Raw genomic sequence first — 14,491 nt, 5'->3', positions numbered from 1 at the left:
GGGAGGAAACCCACATGAACAAGGGGAGAACATACAAACTCCACACAGACAGCAGCCCAGGTCTGGCATTGAACCCAGAGTTCCAGGGCTGTGAGGCAGCAATGCACTTTCCAAAAATCTGTCTATTATTCAGTTTAACCCATAGTTTCTAAATTGCTCTATAATGTACATATATACAGTATATTATGACAGTGCTCTCATTAAATACTACTGTATGGTATCCTCTTGCATCTGTTTTTGAGCTTCCAGGTTACTTTTCATACCCATCTCCCCTTCTATCCTTTTCTATCTTTATGGAAAAAATGCAATATCCATTAAATTTAAAAGTGGGCCCAGTCATCCTGCCCTACGTTCATCTAATGCCGTAATTACCTACTAATACAGTTGCCACACATTTGAGCATCCCTGATGCTTGTGGTATTGACATACAGTATAACGGATTTAGGAGTGGATATGTTATACAGTATGTTATAATTCGGATCCGATTGCTGTACAGATCCCTGACCTGTTTTAAGCTCCTTTCTCCCCAGTGTGCTAGAAAGCAAAACACCTACCGTACTCTGTGCACAGGCTTCCTCATTACATCAGGGCCTCTGTGGTTCACAAGAAACCATTTAGGCTTATATAGGTCCCATTGGATGCTGTAGGGTCCCTCATGCCCAATAAATGTAAACCTCTCTTCTTTGAAGATGTATCATGCATGCACACTATATTAAAATTCTGTAGATTTTGATTTGTATCAACATATCAAATGTAGAGCCGGATAAATTAATTTTGCCATGAATTCATTTGGAGGGTACACGATTGGTAAGAAGTGAATTTCTGCATGTTAATAACTTTTTTAGTGCTACAACTTTTAGCAAGATGACTTTATTTGCTCCATCAGAGAAAGAGAAAGAGGCATTTCAATTTTGTTCATAATCTGTTTCTAGCATCCAGAATAATTCTAGTCGGTTTTACTTAAGAACCCCTTTTTAACCTGTTTGTTTGTTGTGCTTTGGCTCAAAATGAGACAGCAGTTATTATTCCCACTACCACACATCCAGGTAGCCTACCTAAGAGATTTCGACACGTTCTGCTCATCCAGTTTGGTCATCACTTCATTCAGGTTTTGGTTGAGCTGAAAATGGAAATACATCGCTGAAACACTGCAAAATACATAGACATTAAGACTTGAAAGACTGACACCATTATTTCCACATTACACAAGTGTATCTGGTAGCTTACTGCGTCTTCTTATGTATGAAGCTCTACAAACTCACTTCAAAAAATGTGTTCAAAAACATGTTCACCATAGACACATAAAATAATGCAATGTTAAATTATTAAATTAAATTATTATTAAATTATGCATCATTTTAACTAAAGAGGTATGTGGTCATAAATGTTTAGTTGTTGCAGTACATCCTTTAACAAAAATTTTCATTATATTCAATGTATATGCAGTACCATGAAATGTTTGTGAACCTGCGGGTTGGTCCATATTCTGATGTATTTCAGACCTTAAATGTTATGAGATCTGCATGCAGGTCTTTAGAAAAGGAGATAACGGACTGAACATATAACACAAGGACATAAGATATTTCTGGATTTAACAGGCCACAGCTGTTGCTTGTTACTCCCACAATAGACAGCAGCTGCGGGTCACTCTATAAATAAACCGGGGCTCTCGTTAGGTAGCTGTGTGAGCTTGGAAGAGCCTGGAGTGAAGCCACACTACCAGGGCTCTGTGTGGGAACTGAGCTGGAGAAACCAGCGAAGCTGCAGACAGCTCACACAGAAAGAAAAGTCTGAAAGAGGCAAACAAGCCCCATTAGGGAGTTTTGATTCCCTAGTTTTGATGAATAAAAAAAAGGTGCTTCATGCAAACCTATGACAGTATCACTGGATTAATTGATCAGTCTGATACCTGTTGATTACATTCTTTATTTTGGCAAGAATCTTGGTACTGTTTACTCTTTTTTAGAAATGAATGGGTTTTATTTCTACCTATAAACATATCACCTCACTTCTTTGGTATGGGAGAGCTGGAGACAAATGGATATGATTTTTACAATAAATCCAAATTTCACGTATCATTATCACCTCTGAATATGCTATGCCAATCTCAGACAATACAACTCAGGTGTGCTGTAAGCTTTTATAGGTGGATTATCTGCTCACATTGTATACCCAAGAGGTTTTTAAAACTTATGTAACGGAGGCATTTTAGATAAAAGTGACTGTGTTTTATTATGGTCTCTTCTGCACATCTAACATGAATATAAAAGCAGAAAGTCACAGTAATCAAACCCTTCTACCTAAATACAATGCTATTTCAAAAGTTTGAATATTAAAACTGTTGCCATCAGAACTTTAAATGTGAACTTAAACAGGTCAATCAGGTAAAATATTCGTCCCTTCCAAAGACATCGCTTTCTGTTTAATTACAATTACAAATGATGTATACACATTCCTTGGATGAACATTTTAATGAACACCTGAATTGTCAAACTGAATACTGTTATGAAATTAGTTAAATGTCAGAAAAAACAGCGCAGAAGAATGCAAAACTAAAGTATGTTGATGGCACAAGCCTTCACCCCCTAATGAAGGGGGGATTGACCCCCAAAGTCAGTATTTGGGTCTTTTTTAGACTCTACCATATTTGCACACCAGGAATATACAAGTTTCACTCATTTGTCTTTGCCCAGATTTGCTCAAGTTGTGTAAAGTCAGTTTGGGATCACCGATGTGGGATCACATGATTCCACACAGATTTTCTATTAGATTGAAGTCAGGACTTTGACTGGATCTGTCCGGGATATTGACATTTTTCTCGTTAAGCCACTGCCTTCTAACCCTAATGGACCGTGGACTACTTAGGGTTGGGCTAGACCCTTGCAGTCACTCGTGACAGTGAGAAATGTAGCTTTGCGGGGGGGAATTCCGCTCATTAGAGGGAGGTTCAGAGTTTCGGGGCATGTTGTCCAGGAATAGGGAGACACCTAGAAAGAAGATAGACATCAAGGAGCAGGAAGGCTGCTGGTAAAAGCTCATCGAGAGCAGGGGAAGGTTCTCCAAGAGTAGCAGCCTCCGTCATTGCCATGTCAGCGCGCCAGTAAGGTAAAGAAGCAGCATTTCAACAACAACAACATCACTTTATTAGCCCTGTACAATTTCTTGCATTAGGAATTCTTCTTTTCACATACCCCAGCTTGCTCTCCAGGTGACACACAGACAGGGAGAGAAGCTTGGGGTCAGAGCGCAGGGTTAGCTATTGTACAGCACCCCTGGAGCAGTTGGGGTTAAGGGCTTTGCTCAGGGGCCCAACGGAGTAGGATTCCTCTGCTGGCTGAGGGATTTGAACCGGCAACCTTCCAGCCACAGGCGCAGATCCTGAGCCACAGAGCCACCGCTCCACCCAATCCACATTTCCATTAAATGGGGACGACTGAGTCGAGGGCGATTTCACTCCCACTACCCGAAAGGAACAAGAAGGAGAAACGCGTGCAAGTGACTGACGAAATGCGGGAAGGGAAGGCTAATCACATCACGGTTCTGTACATAACTCCTATTTAAATCGAGGGGTTTTTATGTGTGCAGATGTTCCACACTGTGGAGGCTCTGTCCCTGAGCTGTAACACAGACTGTGTAAAACGTGCTTACTTTGCCCATTTCTCGGTGGAACTTCTCTTCCAGGCCAGCCACACTCTGGAATGTGTTCACGTAGAAGCCAACCCGACTACAGGACACAAGAGGAAAAGATTAGAAACGGAGAACTGTCCTGGTCCCTGTTAAGTATACTATCACAGATGTACAGTACAATCTTTAAGTCTAAGAATATTAGAAAAGTGGAGCACAAGGTCTTGTCCTCATTCCTGGGGTGATCACTGGCTATCACAAATTTAAACATCAGGCAAAATCATTTACAGATCCTGTTGCTACCCTCTGTAGAAAAAAAATGTACATAGCATTATACATTACATTAGTTACTGAATGTAATGTAGGTCAGAGCAGAAGTAAACTAAAGAGTACTGTTAGTGTCTCTAGAGAGTGCCATTGCTCAAAAAGCAGGTTTCAAGACAAATACTTTTGAGTACTTCCAAATATTTATTGCAAATATCTTTTTAACAATATATATTTTCCCATATATATATATAATGATCATAACAAATAACAGAACTTTACATAATACATTCCATGCTATACTTGAATTTAAGTTTAGGTTCCACAATAATTTGCTGTATTACTATTTGTATTTTGTCGATGCCTTTTATTAGGACTTGCAGGGGTTACAAAAAAAGCAAAACGCATCATGTAAAATCATGTAAGTGGAAAAACAAAGTTATTATTTTTCACTGATATTTACACTGTGGACTAAACAGCACCATACAGTAAATGCCAAATGACAAATCCAAGTCATGTGGAGTGAAACAGGATATTTCTGCTAGGTAATCAAACAGTAGATCAGCACTCGACAGAAGCACAAGTATCGTATTGTGGAGATACAAAAGGCAGTACCCAAAACAGTTATGCTGTTCAGAAAATGTATGCTGCCTGAATTCAGTTCAGTATTTTCATAGATTCTTGGGGGGGGGGGGTCTCACATAATATTGATTTTCAATATTCCATACAGAAATACATGTTCCGATATTGAACATCTTAGCCGACTGTTTTTCACAGTAGATAGTTCTTGCCACTTCCTGTTTGTACTGTATATATCTTTTCTCACCCTTTTACTGTCATGTTACTGCGAGATTAGAGTATCTATACGGCATATTTCTAGGAATTATCTCTCCACGGGCTTGTTAGAGAGACCTAGGGAGTATGGAAAAAAACCAGGAGATTCTATTCACTCTGTTCTGCCTGAGGTATTCATGGTACTAGACACAGCTGTGTAACTAACTTCTTAAATAAATTCCTGACTTGAGCAACACCCCTTGTGTTCATCCTGACCCTGTAAAAGCACTTGCCAACATTTCTGACTCACCTATTCCACAGAGAAGGCAGCTCTTCCTGCAAGTCCATGTTGATCTCTTCAAACACTTTCTGGGCTTTTCCCAGATCTTCTTCTGCCTAAGCAGTGTATAAACACAAATTCAACTGTAGGCACATCAGTATTGTTATAGTACTTTTTTTATATCTACAGAAATTATATTGGTACTTGCCAAATACTAGCTGAACAGTTTAAAACCTACAGTACAATCACACTCTTTCCACAAATGACCAGTGACTTTCTAAAGTTCTGAAGTAATACAAAAGATCAATATTCCTTTGGGCCCATATTTAAACTACTACTCAAACTAAATATTTAATAAACCATAGAAATCCACAATGGAGACACACTTTGGGCTTTTCTAACGGCAGCTGGGATGAGTGTTTGTTTTCAATCATGTCTTGCTTACAAATAGAAAAATAAGGGATTTATTGTATAAAGTGTTTGTGAATATTCATACACTGTACAATTTCATGAATCCAATTAAGTATATTTTGAAAATTAAAGTACAGCTATTAATAAATGATGGAAATAAACATGCCCAAATTCCATATAATTCTATAATAAAGTAAAAGACTACTGCTTCATTGTGTCACATTTATATTAGGTTAAATAAAACACTAAAAATGTCATATTACATTATTTAACACTACAAAGAATTACTCTTAAAACTGTTAGCTGTTAAAATGTACTTGTTTCACTTTTTAACTTCTGTGCCAATGAAATTCAATCAATAGTTAGCACATTTAAAGTAGCTAGTTGAGTTGCCGTGATAGTTTTGGCTAGTGTGAATACTGTAAGTGAATAATTTGGGTTTAATAATTACGGTGATACACTGTACAATGAATGCAACAAAAAACATCCACTTTTCCATTATAGCACATGGTATAAGATGGAACCACAGCCTGGACAGGGTACCAGCACATAATAAGGCATACACACATAGACAGTGACACAATTTAGAGAGATACCCATTAACCTAGCCAGCTACGTCTTTGGAATGTTAAAGGAAATGTACATTTGAAAAACATGTAAACAAGTAAACTCCACAAAGAGATTGTCCCAGTCCCAAATCAAACCCAGGACCCAAGACCATGGCACTCTGCTGTTGTATGGGCTAAACCACCGACAGAGAATATGCACAGGTGCAATCCTACTGCTTATCCAAGGCAAGTATTGGAGACCTGCTCTGCTTCTCCCCTGCGAAAACCATATCAATACTGAGCTTAGCGTGAAGATCCAACTGCAACTCAGAACTCCCAATCATGAATTGTATAAGAAAAAAAATAATATTGCATTTACAGATCTATTTTATTAAACTATATATATACTTTTATTCACCTGACAATTATAAAGATGAATATACTTAAGCTCAAATATATCTGTATACAGGATGGCAAGAGGTTGTACACCACAGCCTATTAACCTCACATATTTATCATTTTTTTAATTTATTACTAAACCATATTGGAATATAGAGACTGTAAGCACACTCTCAAAACTAGTTTGCCAAAAATATCAGTCATAATATCCTGGTGCATGCCAAACTGCTTCATCTGTTTGAGAAAACATACTGTTGTGGATTTTATTTTTATTAGCATTGACATTGAAATCAAATACCTCTCAGAAACAAACGTAAGACTGTTAAGAGTTAAGAAATTTGTATGAATAAACTATCTCTGCAGTCTTTATGACCACTGCTGCTAAGGGGATCTTCCTCCTACTGTTGTCAATGCTAATTTCTTTTTCCCCAATATTACACTGTGAAATATTAAATGTTCTTTTCTGAATACTAAATGACCAAACTGTCTTCTTCAGCACAGTTTTCAAATTTAATTGTATTATTAACCAATTCCACAATAGGGATACCATTAGCATTTTTTTAAATTGATATTGACTCGATATTGAATCATGTGTAGAAACAATAATACAGTATGTCAATACTGTATGTCTCTGGAGCACTCCTTTTCAGTAAAACTGATTTTGATCAATTCTAGTTAATTTTAATATTTGGGGGCAACCCAAAAGAAAACCAAGCATACAAAGATACAAACATGAATCAACAGCAAGAGGTTTCGTCTGATCAAAACGGTTTCTCTGGAATAATGGTATTAAACGCGGAACTGGAATTCACAAACATAATCCTTGCACTGATTTCAGGAAGCCCAAGGTGATTGAGATAGATGACTGTGTCATCCGTTAACGGCTCACACTCGAGATTAATGGCTCAAGTGTGAGCCATTAACTGATGACTCAGTATCCAGTATTCACACGTTTCATGATAACTAATGGAACATTCTGTCTGCCATTGATTTTAACTTTCACTATTGAAATGTTGTAAACCACACTTTGTCATTCCTGTCAATATAACATTTAACGGGATGCAGGCTTCTTTCCAAAAACTCATACAGGATGGAACTACGTTCATACGTACTTATTATGCATATGAACATATTTAAGAAGTTACATGCTCCAGGCAGTATATTCAAAATATGAACTGATCCAAGTTACGGCATTATGCCAGTTATTTTCAATTTCTGTTTAGAATTTGGCACAACGTAAACCAAAATGCAGTCACAATGATTTTTAATAAACATTCAAACTGTACTGTGTCAGGGATGAATGATGAATTCACCCCTTGTTTATGTTTGGGAAGATTATTCTCAAAGCTGTGTTGTATTAAAACCACCGGCCACAATTAGAACACATTCAGCAGTAGCCCTTAAGTGAACCTAATCTGATATGCTAATTTAGCAGTCAACTGCTAATAGCTATAGAAATACAGGGAGTGGAAAAAAATGGACACCTGGGTAAATGAGACACCAACTATACTGAAAGCAGTTGTGGATCAACTCTACAGACGTCCATTAATCAAGCAATTAACATTTGTCTGATTGATTACCATTAATCAAGCAAATAACACCCCAGCAGGCTTAGAGTCATGGGTAAAAATGCTGGACATGCCTGCTTGCCTATATTTATGGTTCGCATGGTTTGCATTGCAAGAGGAGTCTGTGAATGAAAGATGACCATTAGACAGAGTCTGGCAAGAGCTTTAGTGCCCAAAACACCTAGACTTGCAGATGTTTCACGGGCAGCTATACGAGCTTAGAGCTCTGAGCTAAAGACGCCGTGAGAGCAAAGGGAAATGGTGAACACTCCAGGAAATGGTGAACACTCGTGACGGCCACGCGTTAATGCGAAGGCAAGCAGGAGAGCAGCTGCAGATCAATTGATTGCAAATTGCAAATCTGGGGCAAGAGCAGCCACGTTCACCAAAAACGGCCAGCTGAGAACTCCACAGAGTGAAATCCTGGGGATATTCGGGCTGCGGTTGGGGAGCCTAGGGGTGCAAAAAACACTACTACCAAGCAGTGGGGGCAATAGCATCTGGTCAGATGAAGCACCCTTCACCATATTCTTGACAAATGGACAAGTGCAGGTGGGACATCAACCTAAAAAATTTCACAGCCCTGGGTGCCTTATTACCAGAATGAGGGGTTCTGGCAATTCTGAGATATTGTGGGGAAGCATTTTCCTGGCTTGGTTTGGTTGCACATATTCCCTTAGAAGCCAAGGACTGTAAGGATTGCTATTTTAATAGCACCGAGTGACTATCTTCATCCCATGATGCAGAATCATTCCTTCATTCCAGCCAGTAGGGGTGTCTTCCAGGATTCCCCATCTACAGAGCTTGGTCTGAAAACCATGACACTGACATTACCTACTGTATATTTCATGGTCTTCTTGGTCACCAGGTCTGAACCCAATGACCATTTATGGGATACTCTGGAACGACACCTGAGACAGCTTTCTCCACCTCCATCACCATGTTGACTGACTTGATCATGGAACAGTGGTGCCACATCCATTTGGATGAATTCCTGATGCTGGTAGACACTACTTCTCTCTATTAAATGACTTTAAACTCTGGTGTTTCCATTTGTTTTGTCCACTACCTGGACAAGATGTTACAAACAGCATTCAAGCTAGAACGATATGTTCTTTCATCTCCAGTAACCAAAACCTGTTCGGGAAGGGCTGTGTGCTTCTCTCAATGTTTTCATTAAAATTTCAAGAACATACACGACAGACACACAGTATCATGACATCTATTAGTATTTCACAGAGCTTGCAACATGCAGGTGAGGGGTGAAAGCAGTAGTTATAAGTCACCTGGTTCCTCAGTAGATTAGTTTGAGCAACAAGATGTGCTTGCAGTTTCCCCTGGGCCCACTGGGGGGCAGCCTTCTCAAGCAGCGAGACTGGCTGGTGGTGCAAAACAGAAAACAGATGCGCGGACAGAGTTACCAGACAAACAAACAAGAAACAGCGCAGGGTTATGAAATCCACTCAGATCCCAGGGCTGAGTCTCAGTTCACAACCTGTAATACTAGAAAAGCACCTGTAAAGCACTGAAATGATATCTTAGGGTTTAATGAAGTTTCAACATTTCTGAGAATTTCAAATAAAATATTTAGCAATATTTATTTTGAGGGCCGTACAGATCATAAACCTTGCCGCTCAAATACATTTTTTTTCTTTTTTTTTAAACTTTTACTAGAATATTTAGAACTTGTAAATACATGTGAATTTCTGTATTTCAGGGTAATCTTGGTCAAGGTGCCAGTACTTAGAAATATAGAACTGAGACTCATCCTGAGGAGAGACAGGAAAAGAGAGTATTTCCCAGCCTGGGGATCAAAGGCAATGTAAAAATAGTCAAATCTACAAGAAGCAAGCAGTGACTCAGAATGCCCTTTAACAAATAGTTGTTAATTGTTATTATAACAAAGTTCATCCTGATGCAAGGTTAATTAACATTATCCTCTGTGTCAGGCTGACTCAGACTAAGACTTTTTCAATCGTTTGTTGCCTGAATTCTTTTAACAAGCATTAATAGCACACACATGCGTCATTTGTGTCAAAGGAAATTGTGGATACCGTAAGCCCTTGGTTTAACGTACTTTAACAGACTTCAGATTTAACAGACAATGTCTGCTAAAAAGGCATATTGACTGTAAAATCAGAAACAGACAATATGTCTTTGTCCATTATTGCATTATTCCCTGCAAAGTATCAGGCAAGTTGCGTAGGGCTAGGTGAATTGCGTGCGCAAGGTTTTGTTTGTATTTGTTTGCTCTACATACAGTATATTTATGGCACATTAAATATAGAGCTTGTATATTTATGATACAAAAACAACAGGAAGGATCTGAATTGTCTGTGTTGATTACAATAGTTACAAAACAGGTTTAATGATCCAGAAAGTGTATATTATTGTATTTATTTTCTTCTCACATAATAGTGTGTTTTGGCAATAATGGACACATCTTCTATGGGTGCCCTGTATTCAGATCTGAAAGTAGTAAAAGGTCTATCACTCCTTCTGATGTGATCAGGATAGGTAGGATCAGCAGAAATTGTATCAGGATAAAGTTGCAAAACAAATTAAATTACATTTCAGCTGGATTTTCAAGTATTTTTCTTCCTTTAGAATGAAATTTAACGCAATTTAATTTATTTTGCAGGACCTGCAATAACGGACAAGATTGATCTATCAGCAGTTGTGAATATTACATGCATTTCCCTGATTGGTAAAGCTATAAATCACAGTGACCTCAGTCAGGGTGAATTACTGTACTTGGTTGGTACTGTAATGTAGCAAAAACACAACATTTCTCCCTTGTCTTACAGAACTACAGTATTTCATTAGATCAAATTTAGAACCATAAAATACCGGATGTTTTTCCGGTCATAATCATAGAATATAAAGGCTTAAAAAGTCCACAGAATAAAAATAACTAACACTTTCAGGGATTTTTTAATTCGTTTTATGGCTGAAATCTGAACTTTAACATTCAAATCAATCTTGCATACCTACAATTATACCTTATATCTTCATTCTACCATCTAAAGAAGGGGTTTTAATCCAGTAGAAATAACCTGGAATTTATTAGTGATATAATAAAACTACATTTGAATTTGCATTGAGAAAATAGTTCTAAGGGGATTTATTTAGTCTAAAATCAATGTTTATAAAACCAGCTGTAGTTGGATAGACTGAAAACTGAAAAGGAACATATTAGCAGCAGTAATAAGAAGTCATTTTTAATACAAACTACACTCATAGCTCCATTTACAAACAGCATTCGTTCCTCAAAATGTGAAAACATCCTTCACATTTCAAAGCTGCCAACTAATTTGTGAGGTCTGTGACAACTAATGTTACTTATCTTTACCCTAAAGGAGTACTGTATTGTCAAGGTAAGAACCCCATTACTTGTTTTAGATAATTATACGATTTTCCCCAAGTACGATAATTAGCATGAAACATTGACAAGACAAAAAAACGGACAGAATGCAGATGCAGTGAGGAACTGTGTTTTAGGATTAGCAGTGGGAGTTCATATTATGAGAATGGCATCTTCTTTTTGGCTATGAAGGACACGCCTTCACTGTAGCAAAACTCTCTTCATATCTGTGAAAAACAAGTACATGTATCAGTGTGCATGCTTTTTCTGCCAAGGGTTAGTAAATCAAGGGACGCACTGCTTAAAAGTCTTAGGAAACATTTGTTTGACTTCTGATGGTTGTAGCCATTCAGTTTTCATCAATGTCGCCCACAGCCATGTCACCCTGCAGCTCACAACTGGCAGCCCACTGAAGCCCAGCAGGTGTGAGCCTGGTCAGTACCTGGATGGGAGACCTCCTGGGAAAAACCAAGGTTGCTGCACAAAGAGGTGCTAGTGGGGCCAGCAGGGGGCGCTCACCCTGCGGTCCATGTGGGTCCTAATGCCCCGGTATGGTGACGGGGACACTACACTGTAAACAGGCGCTGTCCTTCGGTTGAGACGTAAAAACCCGAAGTCCTGACTCTCTGTGGTCATTAAAAATCCCAGGGAATTTCTCGAAAAGAGTAGGAGTGTTTCCCATTGGCCCTAATAATCTTCCTAATAATCCCCATCTATGAACTGGCTTCATCACTCTGCTCTCCTCCCCACTGATAGCTGATGTGTGGGGAGCGTACTGGTGCACTATGACTGCTGTCGCATCATCCAGGTGGGGGCTGCACATTAGTGGCGGTGGAGGGGAGTCCCCATTACCTGTAAAGCGCTTTAAATGGAGTGTCCAGAAAGACGCTATATAAGTGTAAGGAATTCACCCAAGCAGTGCTGCACAAAGGATGGAGCTTGGCCTGGGGATTGTCTTGTGACAACCTGGGATTCATTAGCTTGTTACCACTCTTGCTACTGAAGTGGTGTCAGTGAGTACAGCAACACCACTTATGTTAACACTCCTGTACAGATTGTGGGACTCGCAGCATGACCAAGAGCAGAGGGCTCTGGCAAGTGTACATTTTGAAAGGCTTGTAGATTTGTGGTGAAGAGCCCTGTTAACTGTCAGTTCATGAAGCTGGACGGATATAAAAAAATGTTAACTGACAGCTCTGAAAAGAAAAAGTATTGCTCAGAATAAACGTTTAAGAGACATTTTTTTGTTTTATCCTTACGGAATGGTACAAGCAGAGCAAAGCTGACCAGTGATGTAGGCGCTCCACAGTACTGACATGAGTCACGTCATAAGTGTGAAGGAAATGATGTCATGGCCACAGCGAAATAAGGACTATTATAACCAGTGGTAATAATTAACCTCTTTCCACCATTTTAATAATAGCAATCCTACTGCGGCAGCAGAAAAAAAAAGAAAACGAGACAAATCCGGTTTTCAAATCAAAGGCGGACGAGACCACAGCCCAGATTATGCCTTACCTTGGCGATCTTCACCTCATCCTTCTTTTTGGCGTGCTGCAGAGAGGCAAAATGGTGCCTGGCGCTGTCAAAGTCTACCAGCTTCCTGCCTCGCTTAGCGATACGAGTCTGTGTGGAGCAGAAACAGACGGGGAGGGGGGAAAGCTCACTGTTCTGACCAAAAAACGAGTGAAAGAAATGAAAAAGGAAAAAAAGGGATTGATGGTGAACTGCACTTATGCATATTTCATTAAAAAAAACACAACAAGCTCTTGACTAACCTCTGGACTATGTATCACTCTTAATGACGCACTAATTAATAAGTAGAACAAGTACTCTCTATCTTATCAAGTGGCTTTAAAGACGTCCATCATCACAAATTTAAGGCATTAATCAAAAACACAGATTTCTGAATGGGGAAAATTAAGTATTTACATAAACTGAAGCAGAGATGCCAGTGGAGTATCCCCAAGAATCTCAGAACTAAAGGATATGGAAAAGTGAGGGAGTTTTTAAAGAATGAAATGGAGAAATAAAACAATAGGCGCACCGTGAAACTTTATTGAACATAAAATATTTATCAGTCCTCCATTAAGACTGTCAGACATCCCAGATTATGAAGGTATAAGTGTGTGTTCAAGGCATACGTTGTATGGTTGTTATATATAAAATGCATATAAATAACCATTGTTTGCCAGAAGTCTAGTTCTCTTGTGCAGAATGAAAAAAGTCATGATGCCGTCCTGATTTTTAAAGATGATCTTTTTCAAAAGTGGAAGGAGATTGGTAGTTTTTGGATTAAAATGATTTATCAAATAAACAGAAAGAAAGTTTGCCAACAGTCATCACTTAAAAGTAACCCACAACCAACTCCTGAGATACGTGCTTCAGTGAAAGCAGGAACTTTCAAACCTGAGTGTTGTCCTATGGTAAGTAGTGCGCTTCTAAAAATAAATGGTTAAAAAGAGCAAGCCTGTTTTCAGTCTAGTTTTTGACCTCACTAGCACTCCTGTGCACTTTTTAATTGAATTCTCTGCAAGTCAGACATCAGCTGGTGCATTCTCAGGCCAGTGAAAACAAACATGTATTAAATACCTATGACTCTGTAAACCAATATAAATAAAAGCTTAAAATAACAAAGCTTTTTTTAAACTTAATGTTTGTGATATGTCACCACATTAATAAAAATTTCCAAATAAGATGTTTTTGTACAAACCCACATTTTGTCTTCACAGAGTCTAAGTAAACCACCAGGGTAAAAAAAAAACAGATTGCAAATGAGCTGGTTTGTGAAAGTGTGAGAAACAGACCAGACAGAGCCGTTGAAACTTTCTTAACAAATTTCTAATTGTTATTTTGTCTGGCAGCTGACAGTCAGATCTGAAACTGCAAAGAAATAGAAGACTTTGTTTTAACTGGCAAAGAGAATTTTGTTTTCATCAACGGACAAAATAATTTAAACTTTAAATGATTTTCTAATATTCTTTTTATGTTTTTTTTTTCACTGAAGCATTTTAAGACCATTTCACCAACATATTCATAGTTTACTGGATAATTAAAACTTAAACTCCTAACAAACTCAATTATATTTTCTGTGACATTAACATTTGGCATTATTTTTTCAACAAGATTATCCTTAGTCCCTGATAGAAAATTATGTGAACTCTTCCAGTTTCTATCCACTTCGTCAATAAAAAGTTGTAGAGATCCTGGAGCCTATCCCAGCATGCAATGGGTGTAAGGCATGATACAACCTGGATGG

At 38.5% G+C, this 14,491-nt stretch overlaps 1 protein-coding gene across 6 annotated transcripts in view; it reads right to left on the bottom strand.

Annotated features, from left to right (window-relative positions):
• Nucleotides 1–14,491, bottom strand: part of LOC102699239 (myc box-dependent-interacting protein 1) — a 67,892-nt gene that overhangs the window by 22,500 nt on the left and 30,901 nt on the right. For 5 of the 6 annotated variants that reach the window (XM_069197229.1, XM_069197227.1, XM_069197231.1 and 2 more), the window contains exons 6-10: nucleotides 12,751–12,858; nucleotides 9,155–9,247; nucleotides 4,973–5,058; nucleotides 3,649–3,724; nucleotides 1,056–1,120 (exon numbers count right to left, since the gene is read on the bottom strand). In XM_069197229.1, coding sequence (XP_069053330.1) covers nucleotides 1,056–1,120; nucleotides 3,649–3,724; nucleotides 4,973–5,058; nucleotides 9,155–9,247; nucleotides 12,751–12,858 — 428 coding nt within the window. The remainder of the gene's footprint in view (nucleotides 1–1,055; nucleotides 1,121–3,648; nucleotides 3,725–4,972; nucleotides 5,059–9,154; nucleotides 9,248–12,750; nucleotides 12,859–14,491) is intronic. The other variant, XM_069197228.1, reaches the window with a different exon arrangement.

The sequence above is a fragment of the Lepisosteus oculatus genome, chromosome 12, assembly GCF_040954835.1.
Source record: "Lepisosteus oculatus isolate fLepOcu1 chromosome 12, fLepOcu1.hap2, whole genome shotgun sequence".
NCBI classification, from domain to species: Eukaryota; Metazoa; Chordata; class Actinopteri; order Semionotiformes; family Lepisosteidae; genus Lepisosteus; species Lepisosteus oculatus.
This window is presented reverse-complemented; position numbering and strand designations above follow the sequence as displayed.